The sequence below is a fragment of the Myotis yumanensis genome, unplaced genomic scaffold, assembly GCF_028538775.1.
Source record: "Myotis yumanensis isolate MYYU_CA2020_CCGP unplaced genomic scaffold, mMyoYum1.0.hap1 SCAF_16, whole genome shotgun sequence".
Taxonomy (NCBI): domain Eukaryota; kingdom Metazoa; phylum Chordata; class Mammalia; order Chiroptera; family Vespertilionidae; genus Myotis; species Myotis yumanensis.
Window position 1 is genome coordinate 31,160,882 of NW_027223767.1, and position 19,185 is coordinate 31,180,066.

Here is a 19,185-nt window from a genome sequence, read left to right on the forward strand (position 1 = left end):
AGAGAAAAAGCACTGTTGCCCTGGCCAGTGTTCTCCAATGGTTAGAGCTCTGGCCAGTACACCGAAGGGGGGGGATGCGGGAGGCACCCAGTTAATGTGTCTCTCTCATATCAATATTTCTATCTTTATCTCTCTCCCCCCCTCTCCTCCTCCTTCTTTCCCTTCCACTCTCTGAAAAGCAATGGAAAAAATATCCTCTGGTGAGAATTAAAAAAAAAAAAGAGAGAGGGAGAGAGAGAGAAAATCACTATTGCCGTGGCCCGATGGCTTGGTTGGAGCATCATTCCATACACAAAAAGGTTGAGGGTTCGATTCCAGTCAGGACACATACCTAGGTTGCAGGTTTGATCCCTGGTCAGGGCACGTACAGGAGGCAACAGATCAATCGATGTTTCTCTCTCTCTTCCTCTCTCTCTAAAATAAAAAACCAATTAAAAAACTATATCCTTGGGTGAGGATTTAAAAAAGAGAGAAAAATCACTGTCAACGTAACGACACATTTCTTTTCAGTCCTCTTTTTCTTATTTGCAGTTCTGAGTATGTTACATAAACTTTAATCCTTTGTTATGGAAGTTAAAAACTTATTTCCCCATTACACATCTTCAAGTTATTATACTTGGTTCCAAAACATATTTTTGAAATTCTAATGAAGCCTACATTGAATATATAGTCAGAAGAAAACCCTAAATTTTCCAATCTAGTAACAATATCTCTTCAACATTTATTAGATTTTGGGTTTCTGTACATCTCCTTTTTAGATTTACTCTATTCATGTTTTCTGTTGTTATTTTAAGTAACATATATTCTTTCCTATACTGCATGTAGAAAAATTTAGTTTTAATTACAAATGTGTAATCATCCCCGTCACTGAATATCTCATTGTGATAGCTTTTCAGTTGATTTTGCTGGCTTTTTCTCTACTCTAACTGTATTTATTAGCACTTCAAGAATATTAATATGTAGTTTACAGTTCTAGAACTAAGTCTGAAAGCCCTTACTTAAAAAAATTTAATAATATTGATAATAGAAGTTATCTTATTATTGTCCTGATTTGAATCAGAATGCTCCAAGTGTCTACAACCAAGTATTTTTGTTTAGGTATGTGTATTTAAATTACCTTTTGAGTAGATGTATATTTAGAATGTCAATGTGTATTCCTTAAGTTCAGTAGGAGAAAACTATGACAGTTTTCCTCTGTCCTATTAATATGGTGAATTACAGCCCTAACTGGTTTGGCTCAGTGGCTAGAGCGTCGATTCCGGTTGAGGGCATGTACCTTGGTTGTGGGCACATCCTCAGTAGGGAGTGTGCAGGGGGCAGCTGATCGATGTTTCTCTCTCATCTATGTTTCTAACTCTCTGTCCCTCTCCCCTCCTCTCTATAAAAAATCAATAAAATATATTTTTAAAAATATGGTGAATTACATGAAGAGACTTGCTGATTTGCACTTGCGATTATTTTATTTAGAACTTTTGCCTAACAATTCATGTGAGGTTTTCTAGAGACTTTCTTTTTATCTTAGGTCTAGGTATCAGTATTATGTTAACCTCTTTTACTGTTTTTTTTTTTTTTTAATTGGAAAGAATTAGGTTGGTCTGGAACAAGCTAAATAAATTATCAGCAGCATCAACTCTTGTTTGAATAAACCCAAGTATCTGAAGGTGGTGGGAGTTTTTGTTTTTCCGCTGAGGCACTGATCACTTTTCCCTTAGATTGTCAAATAAAAAAAATGACAACAGCTAATATGATAGTCATCTGGTGTGAATAAATCAAAATTATACCTATTTTTTGGTCAGGTCAGCAAAAATTCTATTTTTTGGTTTGCTACTGAATTTAGTTTATGTGTGCCATGAGATGAAAAATGTTGAAAATTGCTGGTGTAAGGTAAAGTTATGATACCTTTTTTCCTATATGGATACCTAATTGACTAATAACATTTATTTGATTTTCCTTTCCCCACTGAATTGCTTTTTCATAAATTAGGTGACAGTATATGTGTCAGTCTGATTCTGGACTGTTTTGTTCCACTGGTCTATCTGTCTATCCATATGCCAAAACCATATTATCTTAATTGTTACAGCTTGATATTTGGTAGTTTTAGTCCTCCAGATTTTCTTTCTTCTTCATGACTGCTTTGGCTTGAGACTGTATTTTATTTTTTCTTAATCCTCACCTGAAGCTATTTTTCCCATTGATTTTTTTTTTTTTTTTTTTTTTTGAGTGGAAGAAGGGAGGAGGGTGAGGAAAGGGGAGAAGGGGCGGGGGGGGGGGGGGCGCCGGGGGGGAACAATGGTATGAGAGAGACAAATTGATTGGTTGCCTCCTGCATTTGCCGATTGGTGCCAGGGATTGAACCTGCAAACCAGGAACATGACTTTGACCAGGAATCAAACCCAGGACCCCTCGGTTCTCATTCTAACTATTGAGCCACACCAGCCAGAGCTTGATACTGTATCTTAAAAAAAAAAAAAAAAAAGATGTTTTTATTGACTATAGAGAGAAAGAGAGAGGAAGAGATGGAAACATCAATTGGCTGCCTCCTACTGGCTCCCTAATGGGGATCGAGCCCATAACCCAGGCATGTGCTCTGACCAGGAATCGAACTGGTGACCTCTTGGTTCATGGGACAACACTCAATCCATTGAGCCACTTTGGCTGGGTGATACTGAATTTTAATTTGTCTTTCATTTGAGCATCTTTTGATGTTTACTGGCTATTCATATTTTTCTCTTCTATGTGCTGGCTGTTCAGGACTTCTAGAAATTAGCTGATTGTCCTTTATGTACTCATTAGTGATAGATCTTTCTGAATTAGGAAATTCATCTCTTATCTGTCATATACTGTCATTTGCATAGTTTTTTCTTAAATGTGCTTATAATTTTTTATGTACTCAAAATTCTTTTTTTCCTCCTAGGTTGTGAATTCATACTTAGAAAAGCCTTCCCCATGACAAGATGGCATTCTAGTGTTGGCAAGACAGGTAATAGAGGACTTCACCTTTTATAACTATTTATTTTTATGTTTGACATTTTAAAATTTTGTAAATTACCTTAAAAATAATGTCTTTAAAGAAATTTCAATCATTTCCCACTATGAGATACTGACTCAATAATTTATTCTGATTCTTTTATGATTTCATTTGCCATATTTAAATCTTTAACCGCCGGGAATTCATTTTGGTATACAGTGTAAAGTAGAGGTCTAACTTTTCCCCCAAATACTCAGTTGCCCAAGGTATTTTTGTATGTTTCCCCCACTTATTTATAATAGCATCGTCTCATAACTTGATCACATACTAAATTCTTAAATATGCTTTGGTTTTTATCTTGACTGTCTACTTTGTTCTTTTTTTATTTTTTTCAATATATTTTATTTATTTTTTACAGAGAGGAAGGGAGAGGGATAGAGAGTTAGAAACATCGATGAGAGAGAAACATTGATCAGCTGCTTCCTGCACACCTCCTACTGGGGATGTGCCGGCAACCAAAGTACATGCCCTTGACCGGAATCGAACCTGGGACCTTTCAGTCTGCAGGCCGACGCTCTATCCACTGAGCCAAACTGGCTAGGGCTTTGTTCTTTTTTTAAAAATAAATATATATTTTTTATTGATTTCAGAGAGAGGGAGAGGGAGAGACAGAAACACCAATGAGAGAGAATCATCAACCGCACAGCCCCTCCACCCCCCCCCCCCCCATGCATTCCCCCTACGGGGACTGAGCGGGCAACCCAGAAATGTGCTTGAAGGGGAATCAAACCATGACCTCTGGGTTCACAGGTCAATGCCAACCACTGAGCAACACGGGCCGGGCTAAATCTTCCCAGCAAGATCTCTAATGCTCCTGTCTACTATGTTCTACAAATCAATCTCTCTGTTTTTGTGACACTGCTACACTGTTTTAAATATATAGCTTTCTAATATGATTGACTGTCTTATAATGCAAATCTCTCCTAAGTATTGTGCATCTTCAAAATTTCCTTGACTCATTAATTTTCATGTAATTCTTCCAGATAAATTTTGTATTTAATCAGTTTCCTATATCTAATAAAATCCTGAGTCTGATTCAAATTGTGATAAATTCATACCTTAAACTGAGATGAGTTGACATATTATAACCTTTCCATCTAGATCAGTGGTTCTCAACCTTGGCTGCACATTAGAATCACCTGGGAATCTTTTTAAAATCCTGATTTCTGGGCCTCATCCTCCAGAAATTCTGTTTCTTTGTTATGGGGTGGGGCCACAACATTAGTAACAAAGAAACAGAATTTCCGGAGGATGAGGCCCAAAATCAGGATTTTAAAAAGATTCCCAGGTGATTCTAATGTGTAGCCAAGGTTGAGAACCACTGATCTAGATACATGGTGTGGCTCAGTGGTTGAGCGTCGATCAGTGAACCAGGAAGTCACAGTTCAATTCCTGGCCAGGGCACATGCCCAGACTGTGGGTTCTATCTCCAATAGGGAAGCATCGGCCTGCAGACTCAAGGGTCCCAGGTTCGATTCCGGTCAAGGGCATGTACCTTGGTTGTGGCACATACCCAGTAGGGAGTGTGCAGGAGGCATCTGATCGATGTTTCTCTCTCATCAATGTTTCTAACTCTCTATCCCTCTCCCATCCTTTCTGTAAAAAAGCAATAAAATATATTTAAAAAAATTTTTTTAAAGATACATGATATGGCTGGCTATTTATGTTCTTTTGTGCCCTTCCCTTATAAAGTTTTCATTTTCAAGTTATTAATCTTAAAAGCTCTTTATATATAAAGAGTTCTTTAGCTGTCAAATATGTTGCAAGAATTTTTTTCAAATTGTTTCCAGTCAATTTTTAAATAATCAAATTAGTTGAGACAACTATGTAGCTATACAACAGAAATATACCCAGAAAAAGAAAAAATAACTCTAATACTAAATCAGACATGAATTCGTATGGTTTTCAGCATGAGACATAATAATTTTTAAAAATAACATTAAGTTTAAGACTGAAAATAATAAATAGAACAAATTACTAAAACACTTCACCCAACCAAAACTTAACTATGGCAAATATTGTAATTGGAAGAGGATACAAAATATACCATTTGGCAGTTAAAATTAAAAGGAAATATCATATACTTCATTCTTTAAAGAACCCAGCCCTTCATTCTATTTGCTTTTACTTGGTATACAGTTTTACAATTCCTTCTATTCACCTCATCCACTTTCTATACCTAAATGGTTTAGCGTCTTTGAGTAAAAACCATTTAGATTCAAATACATTACTTTGTAGGGTATTACTTTTTATTGACCCATCTTTACCACCTGTCAATTTTTTAAAACATATTTTAGTGAACTTCCCTTCCCATATACCTCAGCAGCCATTTCCAACTTGTTTAGCTTTCCTACATAAAAATCAGCACTCACCCTTACTATTAGATGATCATACCTCTTTATTCATGACAGCCATTCTTTACAAATTTACCTATGTTGATACTTTATGTCCTTAACACTTTGCATCTGATCTTAAAGGAAGAAGTGGTCTTTCCCCAACTCCAATTTATAACTGATACCTTAATTTATGCAACGTGAAGGAAGGGGCAAGACTCATAAATTAATGTTCTTGCTCATGGATTCTGCTCCACAATTTATTTCTTGCCTTACTGATACATTTATTTAACTTCTTACTGTTTTGGTTTCTGCCAGTCAGCCAATACATATATCTAATGTCTTCCATTTAAAAAAATCCCTTCACATCTTACTCTTTGTACATTTCAACACCTGTCTCCCTGCCCATTTTAGAAGCAGTCAGCATGACTACTTTTTCACCTCCCATTCATTCCACAATCCCACCTCCTAAAGCTTTATGTGAAACTGGACCAAAACAATCAAGGATGGGGGCCATAGCTGGTTTGGTTCAGTACATAGAGCGTCCAAAGGGTCCCGGGTTCGTTTCCAATCAAGGGCATGTACCTGGGTTGGAGACTCCTCCGCGGAGCAGGCCCTGTCAGGGTTCATGCAGGAGGCAACCAATCGATGTGTTTCTCTCACATCAGTATTTCTCTGTCTTTCCTTCTCTTCCACTCTCTCTCTAAAAATCAATGAAAAAATATCCTCAAGTGAGGGTTAAAAAAAAAGGGGGGGTAATGAGGGAATTTTTGGTTCCACAAATACTATAATTTTGCTATGACTATGCCTATTGATGGAACTTGGGACTACTAGAGGGATCTAATTATGACTTTCTTCTTGGCTCTAAACTGAAGAAAATACAACTATAAACAGTAAGGCCCTTAAATTTTTCACAAATTGGGCATGAGATGAATATCTTATATGTATTAAAATGCTTAGACTCATATTTATGTGTTGATATACTGTTTAAAATAAAAATTCCTTCTTATACTTCCATTTGATTAAAGAATGAAGTCCAGGAATTGACTTTCACTCTAGCTATTTTTATAAAAAGCTAATAAAAATTAGTTCTATAATGTCTTTCATAAAAACAATCTACCTCAAGATGCAAAATCTTTCCAAGCAAGAAAGCAAGGTCCTAAAAGAAAAACAAGAAAGCAAGGTCTTGGAGGAACTAAATACTAGGTATGAGACCTTGACTAAACTACTTAACTTTCTCACCTCACACAGGGTTATACCCTACTTTGAGGATTAAAAAAGATAACATGTAAAAACACAGTTCCAGGTACATGTTAAATACCTTCCTTCACCTTAGCACAGTGCCATACTCCCAACAGACATACAACTATTAAGGGGTAAAAGTGTCCCAGAAAGAAGCACTATTTTTTTAAAATATATTTTTATTGATTTCAGAGAGGGAGAGAGAGAGAGAAACATCAAGGAAGATAGAGAATCATTGATCGCCTGCCTCCTGCACACCGCCTACTGGGGACCGAGCCTGCAACCTGGGCATATGCCCTTGACTGGAATAGAACCAGGGACCCTTCAGTTTGCAGGCTGATGCTCTATCCACTAAGCCAAACCAGCTAGGGCAAGAAGCACTATTAAAACTTTGTGGACTACGCAAAAAAAAAATGAGGCAAAAGCACCATCTGTTCATACTCACTAATAATAATCTTCAAATGAAAAACTTCAATTAGAAGCAAGGTACTAGAAGATATCCAAGTATTTTGAGGGAATTCAATTACTAAATGTACTTTGATGAACTTTCCAATGATTTTTCTCTAAAAGTGTAAATGACTGCATATGATTTAATAAAATGGACAGAGTTAGTACACACACAAAGTTGAAGCTTCCCAGTTGAGCAAGACAACTCTAACTCATCCTTCCCTGGGAGTTATGAATCTTAAATACACACTGTTTCCTTAGGTATACACAATAGTCAATATATCAAAGGGATTTGGAATGAAGGAAGGTCTCCCCCTCCCCCATAATACTATGAATGAGCAAAATGAACCTTCTCCAAACATTTAGGGGGAAAAACATTTGAAATTTTAGAATTGGTGTAAAGCAGTTGGCTTTAGTAGAATGCAGCAAGTCGGCTGCTTTCTGAAAAATTATTTTGGGGTGGAGAAAACAGGCAATCTTCCCAATAAAACAACTGCCATAAAACACCAAGCATTCACAAGAATATACACATCTGTTAAATATCAGTTTACACTGTCCCAGCCAACTTACAAAGCAAGAGGAAATATTTAAGGTCTAAGAAATAAATCATCCTCTACTTTAGGTCAAATTTTGTATGGGTGTCTACTGGAGAATAGGTGTTTTCCACGCCAATTCAAGGCAAGAACTGAATAATAAATCCACTGTTCACATTCAAATGTGGGGAGGAGAGGAAAAGGGAGACTCCAAGTCCATAAAGTTCTCCTCCCTCTAAAAACACTGCAAAAACTGTCCACGTCTGAAGACTCTTACCCTTGAAACTCCTTGGAGAGTGACTTGCAGACTTTTTGCTGAGATTTTTGAGGGGGAGCGATTTAGGAATGCTGCAAGATTGCAACTTCCAGATACATGAACATAATTTAAATTCTAAAGCTTTTTGTTTTAGGAAAGATCCCTCCCCCTTTCTCCTTTCAAACAGTTTATCAACACTCCCATCTTAATAAAACTCCCAATTTAACTCCAAGAATAAACGAAAACCAAAGCTTTAAAAAATAGGCAAATAAGGCACACGACTGTTTCCAGTTAATTCCTCAACTCCCTCTCAATGAGGTTGAGAAAAGAGAAACCAAGGAATACGAAGCAAAACAAAAAAACAAAAAAACTTGGGCAGGAGGGAGGAGAGAGGAAAAAGTAGGAAGGGGGTGGGGAGAGGGGCTGGGGGAGGGGAAGCACAGCAAGAAGTCCAGCTGATGCTGACCATTAATTGGGAAGAGGGTGCAGAAAATATCCCGAAGACACAAGCTAGAAGGGAGGAGAGGGACGCAACAGAGGAAGCCCAGGTGAAGGCCTCCCCCGGGGGCGCCGCATAGGAGGGGACGCCAAAACGGGGGCTCCTTGGGAAGAGATACCCATCAAGGCCCAAGAGCTGGAAAAACAGAGAATGTGGAGATCGGGTGTCTCTACACTGGCAGCCCCGAGACCGCACCAGATGTCTCGGGAGGCCATCCTGCTCCGAGGGGTGAGGGGTTACCGCGGGGGTTCGCAGACGTGGAAGGGGGTGCGGCCCCGCGGGTTGCGGCAGGAGAGCGGAGAGCAGGCCCAGGGCCCGTACCTTGTAGTAAACATCGAACTGGATGTTCTCGGGCAAGGAGCGGATGTCCCGGCGGGAGCGGATGTAGTTGTCCACGACGGCGGAGATGGCGGTGTTGTAGAGAGTCTCTGGGATCCACTCTAGTTCCACGGCCGCCATCTTCCTTCCCTCCTCCTCCGCCGCCTCCGCCTCCTCCTCCCAAAGGCCCCCGCCTCCCTCCGTAGCGAACTCCTCGGCGGCCCCGGGCGATTCCGAGGGGCGGCGGCAGCCACGCGGGCACCCGGCAGAAGGGCACGGCCGCCCTGGCTCCTCGGGGGCGAGGTCGGGGGCAGCGGCGGCGGGCGGAGGGCCCGGGGAAGAGCGGGGCGGGGACCTGGGGACGACGGGCCCAGGCCTCACATTCCGGGTTTGAGAGAAACCCGGGTTCCGTCCTAGCGCGGATCCCTGCAGGGGCGGGGCTGCGTGTGCGCCGTCATGACGTCAGCGCGCGCCGACGCGCTGGAGGGCAGGAATGCGGCAGGCGGAAAACTTGGAAAGAGCAGCGCCGCGAGCCTTACCACAGGGAGCGTCCTTTCCAGGGCCCGCAGTCGGGTGGACGCCGTGCGCTTCTGCACGGGGATGAGTTATTCCAGCTTTTTCACCCGCACGTTCCTTGTCAGTCGGACGCATCAGTCTTCCTTCAGCAAAACCTGCCCTAGGCTCTGACCCTTTCGTGCCTCAGGTAAAAGTTTGGATCCTCTTCTCACAAAAATGCACAATGAGTACATTGAAAAGTATGCATTCAGAACATTCACGTGACCCTAGAAACCCTTCCTTAGACTCCGGTCCCTAAGCCAAGGTCAGAACCTTTGGTCCAGGAACTAGGGGGTCAGGATGGAAGGGAGATTTGGATTTCATTGTATAACCATTCGCACTGTTTTAACTCCCCCCCCCCCCCACCCCATTTTTAAATATATTTTTATTGTTGATAGTATTACAGATATCTCCCATTTCCTCCCTCTTTGCCCCCCTTCTCCCAACCCCTTCCCACCCCCAACCCCCAGGTCTGCACTACCCTATTGCCCGTGTCCATGGGCTATGCATGTAAGTATATGAGTTCTTTGGTTTATCTCTTCTCGTCCCACCAACCCCACATCGAGGTATGCCAGTCTGTCCCATGCCTCCCTGCTTCGTGACTTTAAAAAAAAAATTTCTTTTCAAACAAATTTTAACAAAAAGAACTCTTTCTTTAGAAGATTTTGGTAGGAAGGTTAGCCTGATTATGGAATTAACAAATCATGGTGCCATGGCCAACTAGCTCAGTTGGTTAGAGCATCCTCCCCATAGGCCAAGGTTGTGGATTCCATCCGGGGTCAGGGCACTTACAAGAATCAACCAATGAACTCATAAATAAGTGGAACAATAAATTGATGTCTCTCTCTCTCCCTCCCTCTCCTTCCCTTCTCTCTCTCTCTCTCTCTGAAATCAATTTTTAAAAAATACAAATGCCCAGTTACATTTTAATTTCAGATAAACAATGATAGTTTTTTTAATATGGGTATGTTACATGCAGAACTTTTATTTACTCATTCTGAGTCACACTATAGGCTTGAACCCCAAGAACTGGTTGAACAGAGAAACCAGTGGAAACTAGGCCATTTTTATTGTGGACCACCCTCAACTGAGGAAGAAATGTACTTCCTTGTACCCTAGGGAATTAATGAATCCCAGTAGAGCTTGGATATGAACTCACTAATTATGTAAATACTGGCTTTCATATTTTGGATGGTAGCATAGCATCTGAGTTTTTAGTGGTCAGAGCCAGATCATAAAGAAGCTTAAATGTAATGCTAATAGCCTTGGACTTTATCTTGGAGATGATAGGAATCCTTATAGGATTATAAGAGAAGTAAAAGGATCAGAGTGTTGGAGGTCTAGAATTTTGCATTGCCAGCTGCAGAAGGATATAAGGAAGAGGTCTGCTAAACGGTCATGGCCGCCTATACATTTTGGTAGACAGAGGTCCTTTGTATCACAAAGTTATCCTTATAGTCCACCAGATCCCCTTTAAGCCTTGACTACTGATAGCCTCAAATTTAGCAGGAGGCCTGGCACCATAAGAGCTATGTAGGACATGAACTGGGACCAGAAAGAATTCTGAGATCCTAAGAGGTGATACACATTGTGACCATTTTTATATTGCATTTTCTCCCCTCATCAAGGTGTACCTTCCTCTCAACTCTGGTTGGATTGTGTCTGCTTCAACAAATAGAGTATAGGAGAAGTGATGCTAGATCAGAAAAGGACATGTAGAGTCCACCGTGTTCTCTGGAATACTCATTCTTGGATTCCTGAGCCACCATGTAAAAATTACCCTGAGACCATCATGCTCTCAGAAAGCCCAAGCCACATGAAGAGACTACTAATATACGTATATAAGCACTCTGGTCAACAGTCTCACCTCAGGTACCAATTGTTTCAGTGAAGAGACCTCCAATGATTTCAACTCCAAGATGTTGGCAGATGAGGGACCAAGTGTATCATGGAGCTGAGACAAGCATCTATGCTCTGCTCTGTCTGAATTCCTGACCCACAGGACCATAATAAAATGGTAGTTCATTTATTAAGGTTGGGGTGGTTTGTTATGCCATAATAGATCACCAGAACACCCCATTCCAATCCCCTAAAGTTTTCAGGAACCCATCATTTTAGAATGCATTTTGAACCTATTTCTTCTTTGGGCTACATAATACTAAGCATATGAATCTGTTCATGAAAATGATACAATTCATAACCTGTAGTGGACAATTTTCTTAACTTTCTGCTACACTATTCATAAGAGTGAACTGCCTAAACATAGAATATCAAAATGGAGACAATGATTTTTGTCCTAAATTTGAAGAGTCTTTTTCAGAGGCCTCCAAGTCAAAATCCACATATTCAACACCCAACCACAGACCAACAATCAATCAGATGGACCTCATAAACAGAGTCGTTAAAGCACGCCTATCGCACCACACACCGTATAGACAAAATGACTATTCTGTAACTTTAAGCCATTAAAGAACAGAGCAGGGCTTTGCCAACAAGTTCTTGTCACTTGGGGAAACAATGCAGATAGAAAATCTGGCTCAATTCTCATCTCTTAGTACCATTACCCATATTTTCAGAAAACTTAAGAGTTTCCTGAGTATGTTCATAGTTACTGTCCATCTTGTGTTGGCCCCTTTAATTTCACCCTGCTTGCTATACGTGGCATTCTGTCTCCAAATTTAATCCAGACTGCTATCTATCTATGGTATGTTCCCCCTCTTCTTGATCTCTACTGTTTTCATTAACATACATAACACCCCCATGTGGTCCTAAGAAGCAATGGTTAATATACCCTTTCATTTGCCAGTCTTTTTGCAAATGCCAACTTCATTTATAGATGTTTCTTCACAAGTTCAAATAGACATGTACTAGTATAAGGATGTCTATCTTACCACATATACATCTTGTTTATGTGGTAAGATACTAGTTTTAAAATATGAATAGTAATCCTTCCCCCCAGTGAGGCAGCAGATAGCATAGTTTTATACCCATTTGTTTTAAGTTAGAGAACACAGAAGAGGGAAACAAGGAGCCTTTTCTTTGCTTTTGCTTTTCAAAAGTCTAGGCCCTGAAGAGAAACAGAAAGAACACTTATGCAAAGACAATATGATAAATTTGATAAATAGAGCTTCCCCATCCCTTACACCAGCCAGTTTCCCTGGAAAGGAGGAAGAAGGGGGAAAGCCCAAAGTAGAAAGTATAGGAATGTGATTATAGAGGAAGTGCCTTACACCCTGCTCCTCACTACCACTATCCTCACCCTCTGCATGGGTCCTACAGTAGGGATGAAAAAAAAAAAAAAAAAGATTTGGGATCATCTGAGTGCAGAGGGTTTACTTTCATAAGTAGAGTCCAGAAAGGCAGTACGAATGAACAGTGGGAACAGCTGCCTGATAGGCCCACGCAGATGGGTCTTTGATAACATCACAGGCCCCCCAGCATGATATGGGAATAATAGAATGACTGTCTTTAATTACCTGGGGGGAAACCAGCATCTATGAAGGGCTTTGAGTTGCTCAGAACAACAGAATCATTTCTGTGTGCCTAAGAGCCTTAGTCAACCTCCCAGAAACGGCTACTAACAGCCTGTTACAGGGACTGATAGTTCCAATATATCAGAGAGTACCTTTAAGGATGGAGACAAAAATCTCTCAAGAACATCTTAAGATTCAAAAGGAGAAAAGTACAGCAATGATAGGCATGGACCAATTTTGGTCTGTGGACCACATGACTCAAGATTCAAATTCCAGGAATAAAGAGTCTGATTGGTGAGGTTGGACCAGGAAAGACAAGGCAATATAATTGACTATTCACCAAGATTACATACAATAGGAAAGGGGTTGTTACCTAAGGGGGGCGAAAAAAATCAAGTGGTGTTACCAAAAGATGAGGTCAGGGATGTCTGGCAAGCAAAAAGTACAGATGTCTCCCAAAGCTGAAGTCACCAAGTGTATTTACTGGGTCAAAGACACAATACTTTAAAAAAGTATTTACTAAGGCATAACTTACACACAACAGAAGTCATACATGTTAAGTATACAGGTTGATAATTTTTGACAAATATACACATATATATTACTTACCATCCCAATCAAGGTGTACATTACCCATTTCTCCAGAAGTTCCATGGTGTCCCTATATAGTCAATCTCCACAACTGCCCCATCTCAGGCAACTGATGTAATTTCTAGTATTATTATTTTTGTCTGTTTTAGAATTTTATTTAAATGGAATAATCTAATATTTTTAATATTTTATTTTTTACTAGCTTCTTAGCTATTATTTTTTCAGTGTTTTCTCTAAGGCTAATAATATCTATTCTTAACTTATCAGAGTCTACTTAGAGTCAATACTGTATCTCTTCCCACTTCCCACTTTCTATTTAACACTTATCCTTACTTATCTGACACTTGCTGCTTCACAATGAAATAAATTTCTAGCAAATAAAAATTTACAAATAAATTTCAGAAAGGAAGGGAAAGGGAGAGAGTTCAGAACACTGGTTATAAAGATGCTCAAGGAACTTAGTGAGAACTTCAACAAAGAGCTAGTAAGCATAAAAAGACATAAAAACCATAAAAAAAGAACCAGTCAGAAATGAAGACCAATAACTAAAATTAAAAATGCACTAGAGCCCTAGCTGGTTTGGCTCAGTGGATAGAACTTTGGCCTGAGGGCTAAAGGATCCTGGGTTCAATTCTACTCAATGGCACATGCCAGGGTTGCAGGCTTGATCCTAGTAGGGGGCATGCGGGAAGCAGCTGATCAATGATTCTCTCTCATCATTGATGCTTCTATCTCTCTCCCTTTCCCTTCCTCTCTGAAATCAATAAAAATATAATAACTAGAAGCAATTAATAGGAGATTAGATGAAACAGAGGATTAAATCAGTGATTTGGAAGGCAAGGTAGCAGAAAACACCCAAACAAAACAGAAAAAAAAAGAGAAAGGATTAAAGAAATGAGGATAGTGTAAGGGACCTCTGGGACAACATTGAGCATAACAACATTTGCATCATTGGGATAACTAGAAGAAGAGAGAGAACAAGGGATTGAGAACCTATTTAAAGAAATAATGACTGGCCAAAACCGGTTTGGCTCAGTGGATAGAGCGTCGGCCTGTGGACTGAAAGGTCCCAGGTTCGATTCCGGTCAAGGGCATGTACCTTGGTTGCGGGCATATCCCCAGTGGAAGATGTATAGGAGGCAGCTGATCGATGTTTCTCTCTCATCGATGTTTCTAACTCTCTATCTCTCTCCCTTTCTCTCTGTAAAAAATCAATAAAATATATTTAAAAAAAAAAAAAAAGAAAAAAAAGAAATAATGACTGAAAAGTTCCCTAACCTGGCAAAGAAAATAGAAACTATTGGAAAAGAGACGCTCTCTTCCTCTACTATGACTCACATCTAACAAATAGAATATGGTGGGAATGATGCTATGTTACTTCCAAGGACATAACTTTCATTTGACACTCTTCTTGAATCATTCATTCTGGGGGAAGCCAGCCACCATGTTGTAAGGATACTAAGCTGCCCTGTAGAAAGGACACCAAAGAGAGGACCTGAGGCATCAACTCCTCCCAGAATATTCTAAACCAATTCTGTACTGAATTTTCACTTTTATTTTTTTTTAAATATTATTGATTTTTTACAGAGAGGAAGGGAGAGGGATAGAGAGTTAGAAACATCGATGAGAGAGAAACATTGATCAGCTGCCTCCTGCACACCTCCTACTGGGGATGTGCCCACAACCAAGGTACATGCCCTTGACCGGAATCGAACCTGGGACCTTTCAGTCCACAAGCCAACGCTCTATCCACTGAGCCAAACCGGTTAGGGCTACTTTTATTTTTTTATTCAGTCTTCATAGAGACTGTCAAAAATTGCCAATGCCAACTATATGTCAAGTCGTCATGATGGGGTATTGGGAAAAGTTTTCAGTTAGCAATAATCACATGTTGAATAAACCTCATTGGCTATGATACTACCACTGTACAAAAAAACAGTAAGTACTTAAATGTAAAAACTATATAGCCCTCCATTCTTCCCTCATCACACTCCACAGAAGTAATTATTGTTAAGCAGAGTAAATATACTTCTGTACATTTATATAAGCAACTAAAACTCTTGTTGCTGGTGGGAATATAAATTGGCCTAATCAAAAAAAAAATTGGCCTAATCATTTTGGGAAACTGTTTGGCAGCATCTACAAAAACAATATACACATAGAAACACAATAGTGTTACTCCTAGATATATATCCAACAAAATAAAGACATACCTGAGCTAAAAAACATGTAAACGAAACATTCACAGATCTTTATTCATAATAACCCCAAACTAGAAACAACCCAATTGTAGAATGGATAAATTTGGTATATTTAATAAAAATGCCAGATAGCAACATAAATGAACAAACTGTAGCACATTCAATGTGAATATATCTCACAAAAATCATGACCAAAGAAGCCAGACAGGATAGAAAATATACTGAATGATTACATTTCTTTAAAGTTCCAGACAGGCAACACTAACTTATAGAGATAGAAATCAGGAAGTGGTTACCTCTGGAGAGGACTCGGAGAATACATCAAGGGGCTCTGGGCTGTTAATGGGTGTAAGGGCTTTGTGATAATTTATTAAGTTGAACAATAATGCAGTAAAATGATATTGATCTCATTTTTCTTTTTTTAAAATATATTTTTATTGATTTCAGAGAGGAGGAGAGAGGGAGAAAGAGATAGAAACATCAGTGATGAGAATCATTGATTGGCTGCCTCCTGCATGCTCACTACTGGGGATCGAGCTCGCAACCTGGGCATGTGCCCTAACCTAGAATTGAACCATGACTTCCTGGTTCATAGGTCAATGCTCAACCACTGAGCCACACTGGCCAGACCTCGATCTCATTATTTTTAATGGCTCCAGAATCTTCCATTAGAAAGATGTTTACCATTTTATGTAAATGTTTCCCTTTGGTTTAGATACTTACATTGAACTTAAGTATTTATTCCCATTATATTGCTGTAATGAACAACCTTGTACATATATCTTTTTCTATTTGTATGAATACATCTGTAAGGTACTTTTCTAATAGAGCTACTAGATGCTTTAAAAGGAATACACATTGTAAAGGTTGATGGGCATTGTCATATAACCATGCCAAAAAAACTGTACAATTTGCATTTTCACCAACAAGATGTGATTGCTTAATTTCCATAATGTGGAAATTCATTGGGTGTAATTGATCTTTTATATTGTTGCCTCTCTAGTAGGTATAAACTTTTTCTTACTGCTGAATTTATCTGTACTTTTAAATTATTAGTGAAGTTGAAAAGCTTTTCATGTTATTAGCTATTTGTTTATTATGTTTTATGAGCTGCCTATTTACATTTTTATCCCCCCCCCAACCCAGGGAATGACTTACTTTTAATAATATATATTAAGAATATCAACCCTTTATCAAGTGATGCAAATATATTTTTTCTGATTTGTCATTTGTATTTATGGTGATTTTTATTTAGCCTATGAGTAAGTAGCTTAAATTTTTACGTGTTCAGTTCGTGTTTTTAATGTTTTCTAGTATCTCATCAGACTTGCAGTCCTGTAGGAAAATTTTTCAGAATTTGTTCTGTGCTGATCATTTTGTATCATTTTTTTTCCTGGAACACAGTGTACCCTTTGGATGTTCCAGGGGAGGAGAGCAAGGTAATGTCAGACTAGTCCTGCCCACACATCCTGGGCCAGCCTCCCAGACACTGGCCTAAAGCAACTAAGACAAGTAGTCTAGTTCCTCAAGGTCTCTATGAATGCCTCTTTCATACTGGTCTCTAAAGCTTTGAAATGGGTCAAAGCAGAACATTCACTTTTTATCCAACAGCCACATTATATACTACATGAAATCTCACACCTTATTTCCTGCTCAATTAAATTTTCAAAACTTGTTTATTGGATGATACCACCCAAATAATACTATGCCAGCTATTTTTTAAAATCATAACATTTGAAATTTAATAGAATGGTCTCTTTCCCTTATATTTGGAGAGAAATTGATATTTATTTCCAAAATAGATCTCCCCCTTCTTACTCCCAAAGAATTAAAATCCCCAAATTTCTCCTTTCCCAATTCTTACTGAGGGCTCTAACTAGAGAGGTGCCAGCTTATTGTCAGGGTTCTTTCTTTGACAATTGCAGCTCTATTCATCTTTCACTAGGCCCACTGTGGACTTGCCAGCTCCTCCCAGAATATCCCAAACTAATTCTGTACTTTTCCTGAATTTTTACTTTTATTTTTTTTATTCAGTCTCTATAGAGACTGTCAAAAATTGCCAATGCTGACTATATGTCAAGTCGTCATGATGGGGTATTGGGAAAAGTTTTCAGTTAGCAATAATCGCGTGTTGAATAAATCTCATTCACTATGATACTACCACTGTACAAAGTTTTTTTCCTGAGTTTTAGGACACACAAATATGTTTCACCATAAGTCCCTAGTCCACAAAACTTCATTTCCTAAAAAATAGTGGTTTTCAATAATCTAAAGCAATCTAAATCCACAGGTTAGGTACCAACATAGCAGAATTTGAGCATTGTTGGGGTCAGTGAAGAGAGTTCAAGAAAGAGCTTGTTTTAGATTTGCTGTAAGTCTTATCAGTCCATTCCGTATACTCAGAGCACACCACTTGTTGAGTTAAAACTCAATTGGGAGGCCCTGGCTCGGTAGCTCAGTTGGTTAAAGCACTGTCCCCATATGCCAAGGTTGTGGGTTCAATCGCCAGGGTACATATATACAAGAATCAACCAATGAATGTATGAATAAGTGGAACAACAAATCAATGTTTCTCTCTCCCAAGTTAATAAATAAATTTTTTAAAAAACTACCCTGCCCGCTTGGCTCAGTGGATAGAGCGTCAGCCTGTGGATTGAAGGGTCCCAGGTTCGATTCCGGCCAAGGGCATATGCCTGGGTTGCAGGCTTGATCCCCAGTGGGGGGCGTGCAGGAGGCAGCCAATCGATGATTCTCTTTCATCATTGATGTTTCTATCTCTCTCTCCTTCTCCCTTCTTCTCTGAAATCAATAAAGAAATATATTTAAAAAACAAAAAACAAAAACCTCATTTGGTAAGGGTGGTGTGGCTCCAGTGGTTGAACATTGACCCATGAACTAAAAGGTCACAGTTCAATTCCCTGTATGGGAGGCAGCCAATTGACGATTCTTTCATCATTGATATTTCTATCTCTCTCTCCCTCTCCATTCGTCTCTCTGAAATCAATAAAAACATTTGTTGTTTTTTTTAAAAAGAAACTCAATTGGGATAAGGTCCACAATAAGAAGTTGTGACACTAACTTCCCAGGGCCTGAGAGGAAAAATTTACCTTGCATATAAACTTCCACTTTGCAGACAATAGCATCTGAATTACTTTTCTCTCTTTGCAAAAAGAAAAAGAAAAACAAAATTTGTCATGGTTATTCCAGACAAGTAAGCTCCCCACAACCCCCGTTCATTATCCAACCTCTTTCCTGGCGAGCAGTAGGAGCTCATCTCCCACTACAGAAACCAAAGAGGCAAATCTTTCCTTCGTCTTTCCCCTTCTCAGCAGCCAGTACACAAGGCCAAACAAGTGGTCCTACTCAGAAATTTCAGTGAGTGATGAAAAGATGAAGTGATGGTCAATTCATTCACAAGAGGTGCTGCAGTGGCATTGTCTTTAATGGGGGGTGGGGGGTGCGGGGAGAGAGAGAGAGATTGAGATTTTGAGAGATTGATTTGTTGTTCCACTTGTTTATGCATTCATTGGTTGCTTCTTGTGTGTGCCCTGGCAGGAGATGAACCCACAACCTGGGTGTATTGGGACGATGCTCTGACCAATTGAGCAACCCAGCCAAGGCCTTTCACCAATTTCCTGTACTTTGGCTTTTTCAAGGGAGATCCAGCTACTTCTAAGATTACTACTTGACTTCTCCTTCGTTAAATCTT

General features: G+C 39.4%; 1 protein-coding gene and 2 non-coding genes across 3 annotated transcripts in view; all 3 read right to left on the reverse strand.

Moving 5' to 3' along the window:
• Positions 1-9,072, reverse strand: part of APPBP2 (amyloid beta precursor protein binding protein 2) — a 48,867-nt gene extending 39,795 nt beyond the window's left edge. Inside the window, exon 1 of the mRNA XM_070395488.1 lies at positions 8,660-9,072. Coding sequence (XP_070251589.1) covers positions 8,660-8,797 — 138 coding nt within the window. The 5' untranslated portion in view covers positions 8,798-9,072. The remainder of the gene's footprint in view (positions 1-8,659) is intronic.
• Positions 9,073-15,069: 5,997 nt separating this feature from the next.
• On the reverse strand, positions 15,070-15,210 carry LOC138995289 (U4 spliceosomal RNA). The gene has a single exon (XR_011468603.1). It is a non-coding gene; the product is annotated as a U4 spliceosomal RNA (small nuclear RNA).
• A 2,300-nt stretch (positions 15,211-17,510) lies between these two features.
• LOC138995287 (U4 spliceosomal RNA) lies at positions 17,511-17,651 on the reverse strand. The gene has a single exon (XR_011468601.1). It is a non-coding gene; the product is annotated as a U4 spliceosomal RNA (small nuclear RNA).
• Between the last annotated feature and the right edge of the window lie 1,534 nt (positions 17,652-19,185).